Raw genomic sequence first — 19,506 nt, forward strand, 5'->3', positions numbered from 1 at the left:
CAGGGAGGTTGTTTCCACTCGCGGCCATGGCCCTTGGACCAAGGTGGGAGCAGAGAGGGTGGGGGAGGGTGGTCAGATCATGAACCTATTTTGAAAACAGAGCTAACTAGATTCACTGGTAAGTCCAGAGGCAAAGTAAGAGAACTCCAAGGTTTTGGGTTTGGGCAATGGGAGGGTGCAAATTATTGAACTGTGCAAGACTGGGAGAAAGGCTGGAGGGAATTGTGGGAATCAAAAGTTTGGTTTGGGATACTTATTACTAGATGGTTGATGAAGGCACACTACTGTTCAGGTGCCCTAAGATAGATCCCAGTACCAAGAAAATCCTAATTTGTTACAGGCACTGGTATATCCCACCACTTTTACCCATTAAAAAAATTCATTGTTACCTGCATGAAAAGTTTATGACATTAAATAACATACAACCCTCTGAATCCCCCAACATCTGTTAAAGGAGCTCTGATGCATAATTCTGCGCATTTCATAATTGCTCACTTAAATTAATAATATTTAAGTCAGAAGGATATATATTATCAAGCTACCACCTGTTCCAGGTCTTTATAACCAAGGCAGGTCTGCCTCAAACACTAGAAATTAATTTTCAACTTTGCCAAAAGATTCCAGATTTTTATTTGAAGCCTAATTTTGTCAATCAATCAAAAACAAGGTGGAGATTATCTGAGGTTTTTAGACACATCAAGGAAAAATTTACAAATGAGATTATCACCGGTGGTTCCAGATGCGTTGAGATCATGTAAGGAAATACAAAAAAAAGTTGGTCATAATTTACACGTTAGGGAAAAGACAGTGCCAAAAATATCATCTACAAATGATCACAGAGACACTTGCAGGAAGACTGAAAAGGCAACATCTCAGTTTCCTTTGGTTTAGAAAAAAATAAAAAGGTCATTCTTTTGCAGATGTCGATGAGAAGGGAGCAGGGTGATGGTTACGTTACCCTTAATGCACGGAAGAGTCAACTTAATGAGTTTCCAGAGCTCACTGATAAGTCAGGTTTTGGCACTGTGAGCACATTTCTCCATAGAGACATTTTTGCAAAATATGGAAAGATTCCCAGCCCAGCCTCCCAAAGTATTTAGCCCACATTAAGGGAGAAATATTACCAGCCCTGAGCTCCAAGTCACTGTAAGTCGCTTTAGCTTCAGGACTGACCCCAGCCCTAGAGGAAGGGTAATGAGAAAAGCGGAGGGATGCCGGCATTAAGGGATACGCAGTCAAATGGCCTCTAGGTAAGGGGTCCGAAACTGAGGGCTGCTTACACTTCCTTCTGAAATCACGACTGGTGACAACTTGCGTGTCTATAGTATTTTTATATTTTACAAACTCTCTCATTTAATCATCAAAACACTTTTCTTCAGAAGGTAACAGGTTTAGCGACCAATAAATAACCAACTTGGGGAATAAGATGCTAAGATCTTGATAATGTTCCCAACAACTGGCACACATCCTTTGGAAGTTTTGTTTCCCTTTCAAAACTACAGGTCTGTCTTTAAAAAAAACAAAAAACAAAAAACCCCACATGATTTCAGTCTTCTAGACTGCGATTTTTCTAGCATATTTCAGATATTTATAATAAGATAAATGACAGACTAGAGTTGAATTTAATGTCCCCCCCCCAAAAAAAACCCAGAGGAAATAAATAAAGCATACCTTTGTTTTAAGCTATATCTTTTCGAGGAAAAGTGGAAATTCCTACCACCCTAATCTGGCAGGAAGGTTTCTGAATTCGCATCTGAAATGCTAAGATGGTCTGCTCATCAAAGCAATCCAAAATAAATTCCAGCAGCCAAGGTTGCAATAGCTCCCCAGGGAAAACTGGTGGGCTCGTCACACCTTTACATCAATCTGAATTCCAGTGTAGTTAAAATTACATAAAACAATAGAATTTGTCCATTTTTAAAAAACGTGTGTGAAATGTGTGTGTGTGTGTGTGAGTCTATTAACACAGGCTAGCAAAATTTAGCTATGAAACCAACGCTAAAATAGAAACCTCGGCTGTTTATTTCAGCTTTCTCTCTGCACACTAATAAGAGTTAAGAAAGATGGCAAGGCTTTTCACCTGGAATTTCCTAGTCCCTGTCGCCCTGTCTCACCATCTTCAGCATTTTTAGCCCTGTTCTCCTTGTGTGCAGAGCACAGGCATTGGAATAAGCCTCTTAACATTCCTGGAAGGTAACAGGCACATCCTAGTACTTGGTACCAAGAAAGCGCAACTCTCACACAGCTCCTGGAAGGGTTAAAAACAGAAAGTCCTACCCACTGGTTGGCTCTGATGTTCCTGGAGATATTGTCACTGGATGTATCCTCAGTAGAATTCTATTCAACACCTCTGTCTTTAAGTACAAAGCTGTAGGCTGTAGCAGCTTAAAGAAACATAAGTATCCCTTTTTTCTGCTGCACAGTATCTGTGTGTGAAATTCTCTAAAGGGGTTTAAGTATTTACCCTGAACACTATCAGACGGTTTCTAAAATTTTCCTTATCCAGTTGCAAAAACACTTCAAAGAGAATCATAAACAGAGTCCTTTGTGCTTTCCATGCACATTCTGTTTCTAAGGCTTAAGCCTGAATTCTCGTGGAATTGTAAATTTCTTCCCAAAAAGACAAGATTTACAACATTTTTTTTCCTTAATTCATTATTAAGTCCGCAGCAACGAAGGGAAAACACTGGAAAAAACCTGAGAGAAATCCAGAAGGCAATCAAAAGAATCAAAACCTGTTTAAAATTCACTGTTAAATTACATGTACAATTTTGTCCCAGAAATTTTACTCTTAATATAATAATACAGTGGTGTGGGATTGGAGTTGGGGTGGGGAGGGAGGTATGACAGACCCACCCGTCAGTGATTAGGGGGCCCCAGAGCTCAGTGTCTACACACATAATTTGAATTGTGGGGGTGCTTGTGACGGTTCACCTGCCTCCCTGTTTCCCTTACCTGTTTACCTGTGTTTATCCTGAGCCACTCAGCACTGAACCAGCCAAAAAGGGGAAAAGGGAATTTAATTTTTTCATTTAAAACCACTAGAGATCTCACACCAAATCCTAAATTACTATAATATATTCTGCTCCTATATCAGAAATGCTACCTTTGAAAAATGGAAGACAAGATTACCTTAGCCAATATAACTTAAAGTATACACAGTAACAATAAAGAGGACAGATAAATATACAGATACATACACATATATATGTAAAAGTTGGTGACTTCGCCATTAATATGTACAAAAATTAATATTTATATTTACATCACTTTCTTCCTCACACCCCCAAAAATCTTTAATCCCAGGAGAAATGAACTAAATGAACTAAAATGAACTAGGCTAACTGAATTATGATACCAAAAACTCATACACACAGTATATATTTCAGTATATGAGAAAGCAGCCCTGTTCCTCTATTCAGTTACAAAGAATTTAATCTCAAGCACTGTGATGATAGCTTCATTAATCTCTCCAAAAACAAACAAGCTGCTCCTTGGCTCAATCATCCCCCACCTTCCTGTAACCCACACCAAGAAGGGCTCAGCCAGACAGCATCGGACGGGCTCCTGGCCTGAGCTTTCCCAGATGATTTGCACAGGCCAGGATGACACGGAAAAAGGCATGACTCATCTTGAAATCAAACTATTATAAGGAACTTGTAAAGGACAACCTTTACATTCTTCATTGCCTTTCTCTCTTCAAACTTTAACAACAAGAAACTGGTAAGAGTATTTAAAAAAAAAACAAACAAAGAAAACACCTACTCATTTTCCACATCTCCCTGCTCTCTGGTGCCAAATTTGAACATAAATGGGTAGAATTCAATGTAGCCAATAGCTTACTGAACATAATTATATGTTGTGTTTCACACTGTTTCAAAACGGATACATTAAAATAATCCAGTCTTGGCTGCTACCCACTAAGTCAATAAAGGTTATTAAGGCCAACTGCCATTTAAACGCATTGCTATCCCAGCGCGAGGAACCGAGGAACCGTCAAGCCAGGAAATGCAATTCAAAACATTCAAAATGATCAGGATCCACCCTTCTCTTCTGGAAGAAAAAAAGCAACGAAAAAAGGAGGAGGAAATTTCTCTCCAGTATATAAATCATCCGTGCTTCTGAAAATGTTTACTCGGGAAACCATTCTAGAGTATTTCTATTGGATTATTCCAAATTGACCTTTTTTTTTTTTTAAGGTCAAAAGGAAATGAGTAAATGTCATCAATTTAGAACACATCACACCTAGCATTCTTCTCCGCATCACTGTGAATTTGATCGTGTTAAAACATTTTTATAGGTAAAATAAATGTCAGTTTTGCAAGGCGCGATACCAGGCCCTAAGAGACAAATGGCCTATCCGTTGAATCTCTGGCTACAGCAAGACTTCCTTCCCTCACAGGAGAGTTCGGCTTTTCATATTTTTTACCCAGAAAGCCAAGCTTGTACAGTTTCTTTCAAATGGTAACTCTCTTTTATCCTGAAGAGTCTTTTCATAATACACTAATCTTGGATGTGGGGTGGTGGTCTGGTTAAAAGTAAAATAAAATAAAATACAAATATTTGAATAGTGGGAGAGTGTTATAATACCTTCCTGAACTGCCAAAAGAGAGGAAAGGCTAGGCTAAATTCCTGGGTTAGAAGAAAGGGTTCTGTCGCTTGGGGCTTAATGGCTCATCAATTCATGAGGTAAGAGTCAGGGAAAATGTGGTATTTTATCAGAATGTCATTCAAATATAAGGTTTAACATTGACATCACAAGAGCATGCCCAGAGTAAAACTATCCTCGGGGAGGGAAAGGGCAAGAATAAATAATGTGATTTTAAAAAAAAATGGTACTTGCTGGAACAGGGGACAGGCAGCAGAGGTGAGGGGAGTTTGAGAGACAGCTGACCAAACTTTTAAAAATATGTGACTGGTTATGACACGTGAAGCTATTACAACAAATGGAAGAAACGTGATTTCAAAGCTCATTTTCTGTTCTTCTATATCCTCTCTGAGACTCCACCTTCCAACCACAAAAGGAAAAAATGAACACAAAGACACAGAGAAATTACAACACAAGTCTCTTCCCTGGTACAAGAGCTGTCAGAGGTTGCTTTAATCATAAGCAAAAGGTGAAAAGTAATGTACATATTGCCTGAGGTTTTTTGTTTTATTTTCTCGCCCAAAGAGATCGATGCTTTATTGCAGAACAGACAAAAATACATTAATTAGAGTTTCACAACACACACGTGATTTTACAATTCAAAAAAAAACCCCATAAAGATAAAGAAGAATCATAGAATCATTTGTCTTGATAATTGTGGATAATCATTTTGAGGAATATATTTCCTGGAAGCAAAGTGACTACATTCAGAAATACCGTTTGGATTAGTCTAGTTCTATAGAATCCAAATGTGCACCAAACACTGCACTTTTTATGTTAAATTGCTGTTGAATTTGTTAACCCACAACTGATTTCCTGTGTTATGGAATCTTGGAGATTACAGCTAACTTGAAGCAACACGGATAATTCTTGACAGTTAATGGTACATTTGTATGCATTTTCCTGAAAGGCTTAGCATCTGGGGGCCTCACACTGGTGGCTCAACATTGCCCCCTACTGCTTACAATGTAAAAATTCCGAGGTGGTCTGGCACAAAGTAGGAATTTAAACAGCCAGTGCCAGTTCACCCCCCAGTACACAGATGCCGGGTGGGACTGCACTGTCAGAGCCACAGAGCCGTAGGCTTTTCCAATCATTATTCTCTTCTGTCTCTTCCAATGGCAAAAGTAAATTATTATGAATTTGTTAAAAGTCATTTAAAAAAAATGGCTTGAGGTAAGGCTTAAATTTAATTTAGAAGTACAATTCCTTTTATCTTGGCCCAAACCTTGCTCTGCTGATAATGATCATCCTGAAACTTCCTGAGAGACACTGAGGCCATTGATTTTACTCCGAACCCTTAGTAACGCCACACGGACTGCAAGGGAACTCATGCTGGAGAATTCCCAAGACTGCTCTCCTTTTTAGTATTTTTACATGAGAGTTATAAAGAGATGTTCTCATCTAACATGCTATTGCCACCAAACTTAAAAAAATACATATAACTAAATCTTTTAAGTGAATTCATAAGAGCAACATTGGTAAGCTCAAGAAACCAAAGATCTCACTTAAAAAATACAACCCTTGAACAAAAGCAATTCAAAAACACTTTTTTTTAAAACAAAACCAGTGAATTCCTTTCTTATTCGTTTGCCAATTCTTATGCAAAGATTTGCCAAATCACCATCCCGAAGTCAAGCTGATGTCTTAGTGTCAAGATTCAGCAAGAAGAGAAATTCTAACTCAGATGTAAATGGACAAAACCAGAATTACACAGTGAAAAAGGAACTCCCTGAACCAAAGCTGCCTTTACATACACAGTCCATAAAAACAGAGCGTGCTCTACACAGGCTAATTTTAGGAACAGAACTGAGGAAATTTAGGCACTAACTTCATCACTTTCAGCCCAGTTTTACAATGCTCAGTTTTGCATCGATTCACGTCTTTGGAGAAATCCATTTTTGTGATATTATTAGTACACTAAAAGGATTATAACATTCCTCTGTCCGACGTATATCCATGAAAAAGCATGGTTTAAAAATCAGAGGAAGTGTCTGGAAAGCAGGGCCTTCTGGGTTCTGACCCAGACTTTCAGACTGGGACCTCATGACTTGCCGTTTCCACTATTATAAAATAGGGAGTAGTGACAGCTCCCCGTTTTTGCAAATTAGTTCAGTTTCCAGCACATCTCAAAGTCTGTGCAGTGGTACCACATCTCAGGAGTTTAGCAGCCTTTTATCGCTTTTCCACTACATTCCAAAGTCGATTATTTGGAGGCAGAACAGTGAGGGGGCGTGGGGCATTACCCTAGAGCCAGTGTTCCTGAGTTCAAACCCCAGCTCCCCCCTTTAACTGTATGACCTTGAGGAAGTTAGGTAAATCTCTTGTGTTTCAGTCTCCTTGTGTGTAAAATGGAGGGGAAAAAATTCCTACTTTATAGGATTGTCCTAAAAGCTAAATAAATTATGTATACAACACTTCAAATAGTGTCTAGTACTTAATAAATATCATATAAGCATTTGCTATTATTACTATTATTTAAATTTAGACTTAAGTCAAGACCTCCAAGTGGCCTCAACTTGCCTTCTAGCTCCATTTCCTACTACATAGCCCCTGAATTTTTAAGTCTCCACTTCTGACTGTGTTTTTACAGTTTCTGGAGCCTCATGCTTCTGTCAAAATGCCTTATCTGACCCTACATTTCCCCACCCAAGGTCCTCAAAAAGCCACATCTGCTGTTTCACAACATGCCCAGCTCCAGCGGTCTGAATTTAATACTCCTTCCTCTGGACTCTTGATTTTTTTTTTTTTAATCTCTATTACAGGATTTCATTTTAGCTAATGTAACACCTGGCTATATTCACGCTTCTCTCCTTGTTAAACTGAATGGAGTGGTTAAGTGCACGAGCCACAGAGCCACTCTGCCTGGGCTTCAGTCTTGCTCCGCCACTTGCTCTGTGACCTTGGGGGAGGCATTTAATTTCTCTAGGCCTCGGTTTTCACATCTATAAATTAAAGTTCATAACAGTTTCTGCACTTCATAGGACTGTTGTTTGAAAAGTTAATATAGGGAAAAACCCTTAGAAGAGTGCACGATGCATATAAAAATGCAAATGAAGTTAGGAATTATTGTTGTATTGTTCTCATCTTCACTTCCTTAGCGTATGTGTAACACAGCGCCTTACATGTAGGAAATGCTCCATACGTGCTCATTGCACTGCACTGAGCTCGTACTGAAAAAACCCTGGCTGCTCCCATTACCTTACCAAGAGTAACTTAACTCACTATTTAGAATAATTAAATATGCATTACCTATGCAAACGAGGCAGCCGAGGATTAGTAGAGCACAGCATCCCAGAAAATCCGGTCCCAGACCTGTGGTACTTACCACACCTTCCATCTTCTTCCACAGCTCCTCCAGCTGAGTCATGGGTTGACACCACCAATTGGTGCACTTTTTGTATCGATTGCCTTGAAACCAAAACTGTCTCAGCCACTCAAATTCGACCTGGGGATCATAAATACAAGGCCGTGGTTAGGATGCCCCTGGGATGGACAATCAAGGACAATAAACTTCGTCACTCCATTCTCCAGTAACTTCACAAGCCACAGGGTGAGAAAAGGTGAGAAAAGCTCAGCTTAACCAGTTCCCAATATAGCTTGGGGTCTCCAGAGCCTTTCTGCAAAGTCAAGAAGGAGAGCAGTCTTAAAGCTTAGTGAGACAACCCAGGTCAGGCTGTGGATTTTCAGTCACATATCGTCACTCAGACGTGAGGAAACTATAAGTCAATCAACAACAAATCCTGAGACCCTCAAGTATACAGCAGCCTATACTGTGTGTGACGGGAAAGACAGAATCTAACAAGATGTGTTTTCATTGAACATCTGTATTAAAGACTATTATTAAGAGCAAAACACAGATACATATCAGAAAATATCAATTTTAGGTTTCTTAGATCAAAAATAAATATAGAATTTACCCATGAGCCAAGAGGAGCTGGCAGTACTATCAACTCATATAATTAAACAATATAAGGCTAATTATGGAGGAACACATTAAACCTCCAGAGCCATTCAGATTGTCACTTTCAATCCAGTCAGAGCCAACAACAATAGGTAAATAGGACATAAAGACACTAATCACTTCTTTTCCTTCCTACAAACCTACAATGGTAAACTTCTATTATAAGACTCCTTAGCATTTCTCCTTCTGTTCTAACCAAGCCCCACTATTCATTTGGTAACCCACTCCTTTCTCCAGTCTCAGCCCATGTGGTCTGGGTAGAAAGCCAACTCTAATACCAGAGGTAGAATGTGCGATCCACTCTGAGTCAATCAGCCCACCACATTTCTCTAGTCACTGAGTTGGGTTTGGGGGAAACAGACATATGTTTAATCAGAATAAATCTTGAGACTGTCAGAAGATACAGGAAGAGGATTCTGCAACTTTTTTGCAGAATGGGAAGAACGGAGGCAACCCAGGAGGAAGCAGCTGCAAAATGAGCAGATAAAAACCAGGTCTTGGTGACATCAACTGACTCTTGAACAAGCTATTCCTGAAGCCCTTTTTGCTGAAACCAGTTCAGTTGAGTCTTCTGTTTCCTGCAAATGAAGTAATCCCAACGTATAAACATGAGAGGCTAAGTAAAGCTTTGAAAGAATAAGAAATTATTTCTTATCTATTTTCTATCACTCATCTTCAACTTAAGAATCAAATATTACCATTAAAGTACAATTTCATTCATCCCCTAAGCCCTTTTTACCTCTGCCCTCTGAAGAAATGTAGAACTTTCACAGCTTAATGTTGGGTTGTCTGGCTTTGCTAAGATAATCATGTTCCATATACAGGCACAGAGCTATTATAATCTTCACCACAAAGAATTTTTTTTGTTTGTTTATCCATATTGAACTTTCATGAGGCAAACAAAAGCAACTTGTGAAGATTTAACAATGGTGAAAATGGCTCAAGTAACTAACTTGAGAACACCAAGTCATATGAAAAGGTTTTAGTTTACATTAACTAAACATTTGTTTGATATGTAGAACTGATTTCAGTTAAAGCTGTTTAAACAAAACAAACAAAAAAAGGAATGTGGACAATATTCAGACAATTGTTGCTAAACTTTATGTGTAGTATTAAAAGACAGTGGCTAACAGAGGTAAACTTGACTTCTTTGAAAGGGAAATGAATACAAGTGTAATTCAAGTTCTCTGAAGATACAGGTTTAACAACATTATTTATTACAAGGGGGAAAAAGAGTTCTTTTTAGATTTCACATGAAATTTGTTCACACTACAGAACAGCCTAGCAGCAAAGCACCAAGCCCTAGGTTAGGGAGAGTTGAAAAGGTTTTTCTGTCTTTGGGCTGGTTATTTCCATTACAAGAACAAAACATATAAGCCTTGTCAACCATGACATCCCAGGAAATAAAACTGATTACCATAGGTAATTAGTTCACTCAGTCTATAAAGGTACACTAGAGTCTGGATTTCAGCAAATTAAAACTCAGAAGCAAGGAGAGGGGCATACCTGGAACTCTGCTATTGGACCAGAGAACAAAGAAAGACCCTGTCCGTTTTATTAAATAATGACTTCATCTTCCTCCTCAGATGCTCAACTGTCTTGTGAGGCAGACAGTATAATGGTTAAGAACACGGGCTCTGAAGTCAGTTCAGAACTGGGCTCCACTACTGAAGAGCTCTGTCATCCGTAAAATACGGATAATTACATAATAACCACAAAGGTTTGTGGTGAGGATTAAGTGGGTTAATAATGAACAGCCGACCATATGCCAGGCACTTGCTAGATGCTAAGAATACGGACTGAATGGAGGCCCCAAGGCCCAGCACTTACTGTCCTCAAGGATCTCACAATCCTATGAAATTTTCTGAGCGAGGAAAGTTTTTAGCAACCATGTCAATTCATGCTCACCCCCTTCCACTGAGGCCAATCAGGAAAGTTCAATCTTCAAGACTTATTCTTAACAGAGGTGTTTTGTTTTTTTTGTTTTTTTTCCCATGCATTGAAGTCTTGCCCATGAGAAACAATCTTTGTGGGCATCAAACCCACTGGCAGGCATTTTCTTCAGTTCTGTAACCTGACTTTTTCATTGAGATGTTGTGGGCAAAAAAAAATACCACAGGATTTTAATCAAATGCCTCCCCCACCAGTTCTCCCATTGCCAAGAGAAGCAGTTGGCTCCTTCCTTAAAATTAATTAAGGAAGCAAAAAATAGTTCCAGCTGCTTGATTCAGTTTGAGTTACCAAAAAAGTAAGGTGTTTCCTGCACCCCACCCCACCCCATCCTGGCCCCAAACTCTGGAGATGAGAAAGGAAAGCTACAGGGTGGATGCTGTACAAAAACCAAAGGGCTAGGACTTAGAATAGAAGCCTTGTTGCTTCAATGTTTAAAAAAAAAAAAAAATCAGAGTCTCGCCATATTGATTGACAACGCTCCAGCATCCACGGAGGAGAATCTTCATCCCCTCTCCTGGAGTCCCTCCAGGGACGCTCCCAGGTACCTGAGCTTTCCTGAGGCGCTCTCAGTGTTCGTGATGCTTTTAAACCAAACTCCCAGATTTCGGACTTGCACTTAATGAAAATTCACTATTATTCAATCTTTTGGGCAAAACTACAATACAAAGATAAGTAATGCCCACAGGTATCAGAAGGCAAATTGACAGCCTGGAGAATTTGTAGGATCTTGAAGTGCCTTCTGGACCATCAGAGAAAACTGAAAACATGTTCACAACAGTGTTAGTTACCTAGCTGTGACCTGGGACAACATCACTATAACCCCTCTAATTCACCAGCACTGGCCTTCTCTACGGAATAGTCAAAGGAGTCAATCAGCACAGGGAACTATATTCAATATCTTGTAGTAATCTGTTGTGAAAAAGAATATGACAACAAATATATGCATGTGTATGCATGACTGAAACATGATGCTGTACACCAGAAGTTAACAGATTGTAAACTAACAATGCTTCAATTAAAAAAAAAAGATTTTCTCAAATTATACACTTTATTCATGTATAATGCAAATAATTTTATTTATTACATTTCTTCTTCTTTTGTCTTCTTCCTATTTTGGATATAATTTTCAGTTTTACTTTCCTTGATCTCATCTATCTTGTCAATAATGTTTTTCAATTGTTATAAATCCTTTGTACTATTGGGATGAGAACTGTAGTCTTTTTATTTTTATATTCTTTTATCACATGCAAAGTGGATTTAATTTCTTTTTCCATACAGACATCCAACTAATCTTTCCACCATCAGTTATTAAATATTTCTTTCTTTCCAATGAAAGAAAAAATAGAAAAGCTTTTCTCCTGGAAATGTCTTAAAAAACTCTGAAGGGGAAAAACAAACAGAATCCACCCACCTACCTGAACCTTGGTCACTGCGCACTTAAGACATTGGGGAGCAAAGTTTGTAAGATTCCAAGACCATCAGAGCTACAATATCACCATTTAGTTGGAAATCGTTTCCATCACTCTGACAGGTAAGCAAAAGTCACATGCTCTTCTTCTGCCAAGTTAGTTTGGGTCCTTGATTTGGTCCCAGGTCAATGTATGCATTTCCCTCATGAGATGTGGACACATGCCCAATGGAGTCAATCTCTCAGTAATTTCAGTAATTACTCAGTAATCACAGTAACTAATTTCAGTAATAACTGAAATAAGTTATTTCACCAAGAAAGACATTAGACCAGAGACAGATGCTAAAGTTCAATCTACAAAGAGCTACCCTATGAAGGCCCTTTCACAGTAGCTCGAAGGAAGATGCAGGTCTGATCAGAACAAGATGAGGACCAAATGAAGACATCAAATAGTGCATTTCCCCAGGGGAAATTTACTAGGTGTTGAGACCGAATTCCACATTTTACAATTTCCTTCTAAGAAAGAAAACAGACCATTCAATAACAAAGCAGGAGATTCTGCTTATAAGTGATCAAAACCCTTTTTAAGAAATTGGAAAAAAAAATTAAATTCTTAAGATACTCAGTTCCAATCCCCAAAGTCTCCAAATTGCTTGGTTAGAAGCTATCTAAGACAAGGAAAGCCAGTCACTTCAAAACTCACACAGCCTGACAGTCTGTAGCATCTAAAACCAAGGGCTTTATCCTATAATGAGTCCAGCAAAGGCACATGGCCTTTAAGAAAGAGGAAAGCAAACAATAAGAACCAGGGTAAATATTATGGACACTCATGCTCTCGTTTAACAACAGGACACAGTAGAGTGAGTGCACCAACTTGTACAATGAAAGAACAGTTTTTGATGATGCGCCCTGACATATGGAATTCACTCTTAAAGTAAGGAGATGACCTTGAAGAATCAAAGATTGAGGGGACAGAGAAGACTGGCACACTATTTAATTCAAGATCTCTCCATTCAAGCCTAGGCAAGCCTCAAGGGTCTAAGGTTTCTGACACATCTCTTCCCCAGCTGCTAACATACACAATGTCATAAGGAACCAGCCACTGAAGCAGATGGGTTCAGATGACAATACTTTCCTGTTAGATAAACAGCATTTTACAGATAGCCCTCACATATCAATGAGAACAAAATATCGGAGTCATTCATAGAAGCCCAGAGAGGATGGGGCGGGCGGGGGAGTGGTTAGCCCATGTACACTTAAAGAGTGAGCCCATCCTGCCAGCCTGGCTCCTAAAACTGCAAGGTTTATCCAGACAGCAATACAGAGTAAGACATAACTTTGCTCCCAAGGCTAATTGAGTGAGGTCACCAGGCCCATAAATGCTTATCTTTCCAGAAGCTCTAGCTCTCAGCGATGTCTCCAGCAAGGACAGATGAGAGAGAACACAGGACACTTATCAGGCACAAGCAGGGAAGAAAGGCAGTCCTGGGTTCAGCTTCACCTCAGAGTGGTTATTATCTCTCTGGAAGGCAGAATTTCTTTGCCTTTGGTTCTGGAGATCATGGCAACGTTTCACTAAGTGTGGAGTAGCTCCTAAAAAATTAAGTATCTTTTTAAAGATATTACATGACATTGTGGGAACACTGTTTCTCCTCCGCTCAAAAGCCTTCAATGGCTCCCCATTTCCCTGAGAGTAAAAAGGAACGTCCTTGCCCTTACAGACACCTCTGATGACCACCTACAATCTGCAGTTCCCCAGTCCCCGGACACCATCTCCAAGACCTTGTCTCCATCTCCTGTGCCTTACAGACTCACTCCCTCCATTCCCACCAGACTGTCCCATAACTAGTCCATGAACACCAGACCTTCTCCCCACACACAGACCTGGCAGTGGTTTTGCCCTCTGCCCGCAACCCTGATGCCCAGATATCCACGTGGCTCCCTCCCTTACCTCCTTCAAGTCTCTGCTCAAAGGACATCTTCTCAGTGGGGATGTTCTCCACTTATCTCAATCTCCATTGCCTTGCTCTGTTTGGTTTTTTCTCTAGACTTATCAAATTTCTAACATGCTACACATTTAACTGATGTAGTGTGTTTATTATTTATTGTCATCTCCCTGCAGTAGAATATCAATTTTATTTACCAATGTATCCGAAAGCACCCAGAAGAGTGCCCTGCACATGCTCAGTAATTATTTATTGAAAGGATGACTGAGAAAATTTTTGTATTCCAAACTCTCTACCAATCTTTCTAATTACATCAAAGAAAACATCTTTGATGGATGATAATCTTCAACAATTCTCAAAAAACAAAAACCAAAAACCCCAATTCTCTACCACTTGGTAATCTCTTTTTTCCTTTTAGCTTTTTTTTTTTGAGGTGTAATTTACCCACAACAAAATTCACCCATTTTAAAGTGTAGAATTCAATGACTTTTAGAAAGTGTATGATGTTGTCCAAGAATCTCCCTTTTCAACGTGAAGAACAGAGACCTCAGGCTCAGAGCCTTCTCCAGCCAAGAGCATCTGGAATACAACAGCATTCCTGATCTCACTGGCCAGAGTTTTCTGGTTATTTTTTTCTTTTGGCTACTCATACTGGCTTTCCATTTAAAGTGGTAATAGAAAGCTTCCTTTTAAAAAAAAATATATTTACATTAAAAAATGAGTAGATTCTTTAAAAAGTGTTGAAAAGATAACAATAAACGTAGTCCAAAGATAAAGCAAAAATTGAAAGGATATTAATGAAAATAACAAAGTTTATGAAACATTGACTCATGGGATCCAGACCTGCTGGCCTGAGAGACTGCAGAATCATGCCTAATTTCATAAACAAAGGGCAAGGCATTGACACCTGCCAGGACGGTCCACCCTCCGTTCTCAACAGCCCCTGTTGGAAGACTGTCCTTCATGGGTGTCTTGTATCTCTGCCTGTCTGTGAGCAAGGCACTGACTGCCGTTTGCTTCAGACTCTCATTGCAAGGATGTCTGTTTAGTGAACACCCTTGGAAAATACAGTTTCTCCCTCCAGAATAAAGGGCAGGTTTGCTAACAGACTGGGAGGATAAAGACGTGTCTTGATCTGGTGCAAAGGACAGGCATGCGCACTACCCATCACAGAAGATTCCGGTTCCCTCCACTCAGGCTCCTCTCCCAGGACGCAACCCCTCGGGGTGCCCATGCACCCCGGCCCATCTGCGTGACCCTGTGGAAGCAGGTTGGAGAATTGGCACAATAACACCGATGCTCTGGCTACTGCTACATTGTAAGTAATGACCTGTCCTTTGTCTCTGGCCCAGGAGTCTCATGTCTCACATTCACAGCAAACTGTGGCTGATGAACTTGTCAGCTTGCAAGTAGGATAGAATATTCACAGTCCCTGAAAGTCCTTACCTCGTTGTGGATTTCTTCACCTTGTTTCAAGACAGCAGGCTCTAAGGATTTCAGAGAGAATTCACCATTGTCTGCCTCATTGCGGACATTCTGCAGAGCCAACTGGCAGCGCTGTAAGATATAATCCAAGGTCCCCGTCGAGCACTGCGGAGACAGAAGCAGCCACTGAGATGATCAGCAAACTCCAGGTGTACCATCCCTCTGTTCCTAGGATGTCTGTCCCACTTCTGTGCAATCACCTGTTGCCCTCACAGCTCAGCATGGGCTCCTTAACTTCAGAATGACTAGGGCAGCTTTCCCACTGGGATCCGTGCAGCCAGCTTGGCCTCACTTGGCCACACATCCTGCTGCTTCTCTTTTACTACACAGGCCTCACATCTCTAAAGAGTAGGCTCCCCCAGGCTGTAGCCCTGTTTCTCTCTATATACATCTTACATACACTGCAGAACCTAGAAATGAGTCCTAAATGTACAAGAAACTTACTAAGTAGTTATTGGACAAATAACTAATTCACCAAGAAGTTAAGGACACTGCCTTTATTTCAAGTGCCCTGAACCTAACGATGGGAAAGACAGGTAACCAGACTGTCCAACTGGTTCAAAAGCACACAGAATACAACAGCAGTGGCAGGAGAAAAAAAAAACAAAAAAAAAACCCTGAGGTTATAAACACTGGGCAAAGGACTCATTTTCCTTTTCTGCAAAAAGCATACACTAGGCAGTCACAAGTCCTTCGCAGAAGAGATTCTTTAAATCACAGAGAGTATGTTGTTCATGCCTCTAAGGCAAGTTTAAAGGCGTCACTCAGTACCTGGCTATCAGCAAAGGCACAGATAACTTAGTCCATCCCTCTCGGAGACTGTGGGAGCAAAACAGAGGTCAAATGGACTAACTCCTTCTTTGAATGAGCATGTGTCAGAAAAGAAGAGGATGCAGGTGGAGTGTGCATCCGTTTGTTTTGATAATGACATGATTTCCTAGAATGATAAAAAAGCAAGCTATAAATATCCTTTAGACCCAATGAGGGAAATGTAGTACTCAATATATTTTTATTTTAACAGCTATAATTTAAACGGATCCCTTAGAAATAACCTTGAAGGCTAATCCCTTAGTACAAAAATTCTTTGCACAGTTACTGCCACTTGATACAATGTGACCTGGGCATGCCTAGGAAAAAAAAAACAAAGTTTCTGTGCAAAAAATCAGAAACTTGACTAATATGTATCTGAATATGATGATCCCAAAGTTCTGGGAACAGAAGGGCAGCAGCTCCAATCTGCTACAAAGGGAAAAACAGAAAATGGAATTCAATTACCACTCACTTTTGTCCCACAGCCACCCCTACAACATATTTTTAATGACATTCTGTCTATAAACGTGTTCTAACTGCACCTTTACTCTCCCAAGTATGGAGTAACCTACATCAGAGGTAATTAACTGAAATGCCATCTACTCTAACAAAAGATTAAAAACAACACAAAATTTCCCATCAATAAGGGACCAGTTAAATGAACTATGATGGAGCTATTTATACTGGCAGCCAAAAGAAAAAAAAAAAAGGAGGAGGGAATATATTTAGTTAGTTAGTTAGTTAGTTAGTTAGTTAGTTAGTTAGTTATTTCCCCCACCCTGGGTGATTAGAGTTTTAGCTGATGTAAAGAACCTATAATCAGGCCTAGTTTTTTGAGGGGTGGTGGTGATGGTAACAATTTTACTGAGATATATAGTTCACATGTCAATTTACCCACTTAAAGATACAATTCAATGCTTTTTGTATATCCACAGAGTTGTGCAACCATCACTACAACTAATTTTAGAACATTTTTATCCCATACCTTTGAGCAGTCACCCTCTCCTACTTCTACTAGCCTTTCCAGCCCTAAGCAACCACTAATCGACCTTCTGTGTCTACAGATTTAACTACTCTGGACACTTCATATAAATGAAATCATACAATATGTGGTCTCTTGTGATTGGCTTCCTTTACTTAGTATAATATTTTTGAGGTTCGTCCATGCTGTACCTCGTGTCAGTCCCCCATTCCTGTTTATTGCCAAATAATCATTCAATTGTATGGATACACTGCCCTTTGTTTATCCATTCATTTAGGCTCCTCTTCTTGGCTCTTAACGAATTAAGCGACTATGAACATTCATGCACAAGTTTTCACTTCTCTTGGGTATGTACCTAGGCATGGAATTGCTAGGCAGTACGGGAACTCTGTATTTAACCTTCTGAGGAAGTGCCAGACTGTTTTCCAAAGTGGCTGCACCATTTTGCATTCCCTCCAGCAGTTCATGAGGGCTCCGATTTCTGCAAATCCTCACCAACACTTGTCACTGTAGTTTTAAGGACAGCGGGTATAAAGTGGTATGTCATTGCGGTTTTGATCTGCATTTCCCTGATGGCTAATGATGCTGACTATCTTTCCGTGTGCTTACTGGCCATTGGTATATCTCCTCTGAGCCATGCCTATTCAAATCCTTTACCTTTTAAAAAAGTTGGATTATCTTTTTTTATTAATTAATTAACTAATGGCAGTGATGGCTCCTTATGTTTATTTTTTGTTTTAGTGATTAAACATGCGCTGGATTATCTACCTTCTTAATCACTGAGTTGTAAGAGTTCTTTATGTGTTCTAAATATGGGCACCTTGTGAGATACACGGTTTGTAAATATTTTCTCTCATTCTGTTATAGTTTGTCTTTTCACTTTCTTGATGGTATCCTTTGAAGCATATAAGTTTGCAACTTTGATCAAGTCCAATTTATCTGTTGTTTTCTTTGCTTACTTACTTTTGGTTTCATATCTAAAAAAAATTTCCAACTCTTAAGAATTGATAAGTAATATCTTGACAAAATACTGATAAGTAATTATCAACAAGGTTTACTAAAATGGAACAAAAAGTGCAGAATAGGGTGTAGAGGAGGCTACCATTTATATTAAAAATTTAATTACACATGTATTTGCTTATATATGTATTAAATGTCACTGAAAGGAATAACAAAAATCTGATAACACTGGTTGCCTCTGGGAGGAGAAGGTGGTTGGCACAAGGAGAAAGAGACTTTAACTGGAAACTCTCAGGTACTTTTTGAATTTTGAATCATTAGAGTAACTACCTATTTAAGACATAACTGTACATAACATTTAAATTTACAAAAAACAGACATTCTGTACTGAACCCCAAGAATATTCTGTCACAATCAGACAAAAACTAAAATCAAACACAGGTCGAGAGTCATCAGACATAATTTACTCACATGAAACCAAAAACTAGATAGATATTTTTCCCTGATAACCAAAATGAATTTCAGAACATCATTTCCTTAAGACAATCTGTTTCCTACATACTGTGAATAGGCAGAAAATAGCAAATCATTTTGTTTGGCACAAAAAAGATGTCTAATTTAATACTGTGTGAAGGAAAGGACATTTGTAGAACAAGTGAGTATAAAGTTGCACGAATCTTTTTTTTTCTCTCTGTACTGAGGGAAATAATAATGCTAACTATAGTGCTGGGCAAAAAATCTTTTCCTTCTTCTATTACTGAAAATGTAAGACGAAATTAAAAAGTTTTAAATAGGATAAAAACATAATCCTGCCACCTTACCTTATTTTAATTATTTTTATTGCACGTGATTCTTTGTCCACACACAGTTGTAATCAGTACATGCATATCAGTGTATATGCTGTTTTTCACTGTTTATAAATAAGTATTCAAAACTACCATTTTCAATGTTTCTCACTGAGGTGATACTAATAATTTAATTAGCTAATCACATAATATAAAGGCATTAAGGTTCTGTCCAACTTTTCACTACTATTATCATATGAGATAAATATCCTTTTATATATACTTTTGAATTATTTCCTAGGTTTGATTCCTAAAAACAGTGTTGTGCAATCAAAGACAGGAGTATTTTTATGATGCTTTTTACATATCCCCACATAGCTTTCCAAAAAATATACCAATTAGGAAAAACTACCAGAAATGTATGAAGGTACCATTTCATGGTAACTTAACCAGCAATGAAAATTATCATTTTTGACTTCTGGTAAAAATATTTTGGAAGAAATAAAAAGTTAACCTTAAAACAATGATTTTTTTAAAAAAATATTTTTAGATTTAAAGTAATTTT

General features: G+C 38.9%; 1 protein-coding gene across 5 annotated transcripts in view; it reads right to left on the reverse strand.

Moving 5' to 3' along the window:
* Window positions 1-19,506, reverse strand: part of FTO (FTO alpha-ketoglutarate dependent dioxygenase) — a 357,038-nt gene that overhangs the window by 197,456 nt on the left and 140,076 nt on the right. For all 5 annotated transcript variants that reach the window (XM_074370731.1, XM_010963637.3, XM_045523123.2 and 2 more), the window contains exons 6-7: window positions 15,366-15,509; window positions 7,977-8,096 (exon numbers count right to left, since the gene is read on the reverse strand). In XM_074370731.1, coding sequence (XP_074226832.1) covers window positions 7,977-8,096; window positions 15,366-15,509 — 264 coding nt within the window. The remainder of the gene's footprint in view (window positions 1-7,976; window positions 8,097-15,365; window positions 15,510-19,506) is intronic.

Source organism: Camelus bactrianus, chromosome 9, assembly GCF_048773025.1.
Source record: "Camelus bactrianus isolate YW-2024 breed Bactrian camel chromosome 9, ASM4877302v1, whole genome shotgun sequence".
NCBI classification, from domain to species: domain Eukaryota; kingdom Metazoa; phylum Chordata; class Mammalia; order Artiodactyla; family Camelidae; genus Camelus; species Camelus bactrianus.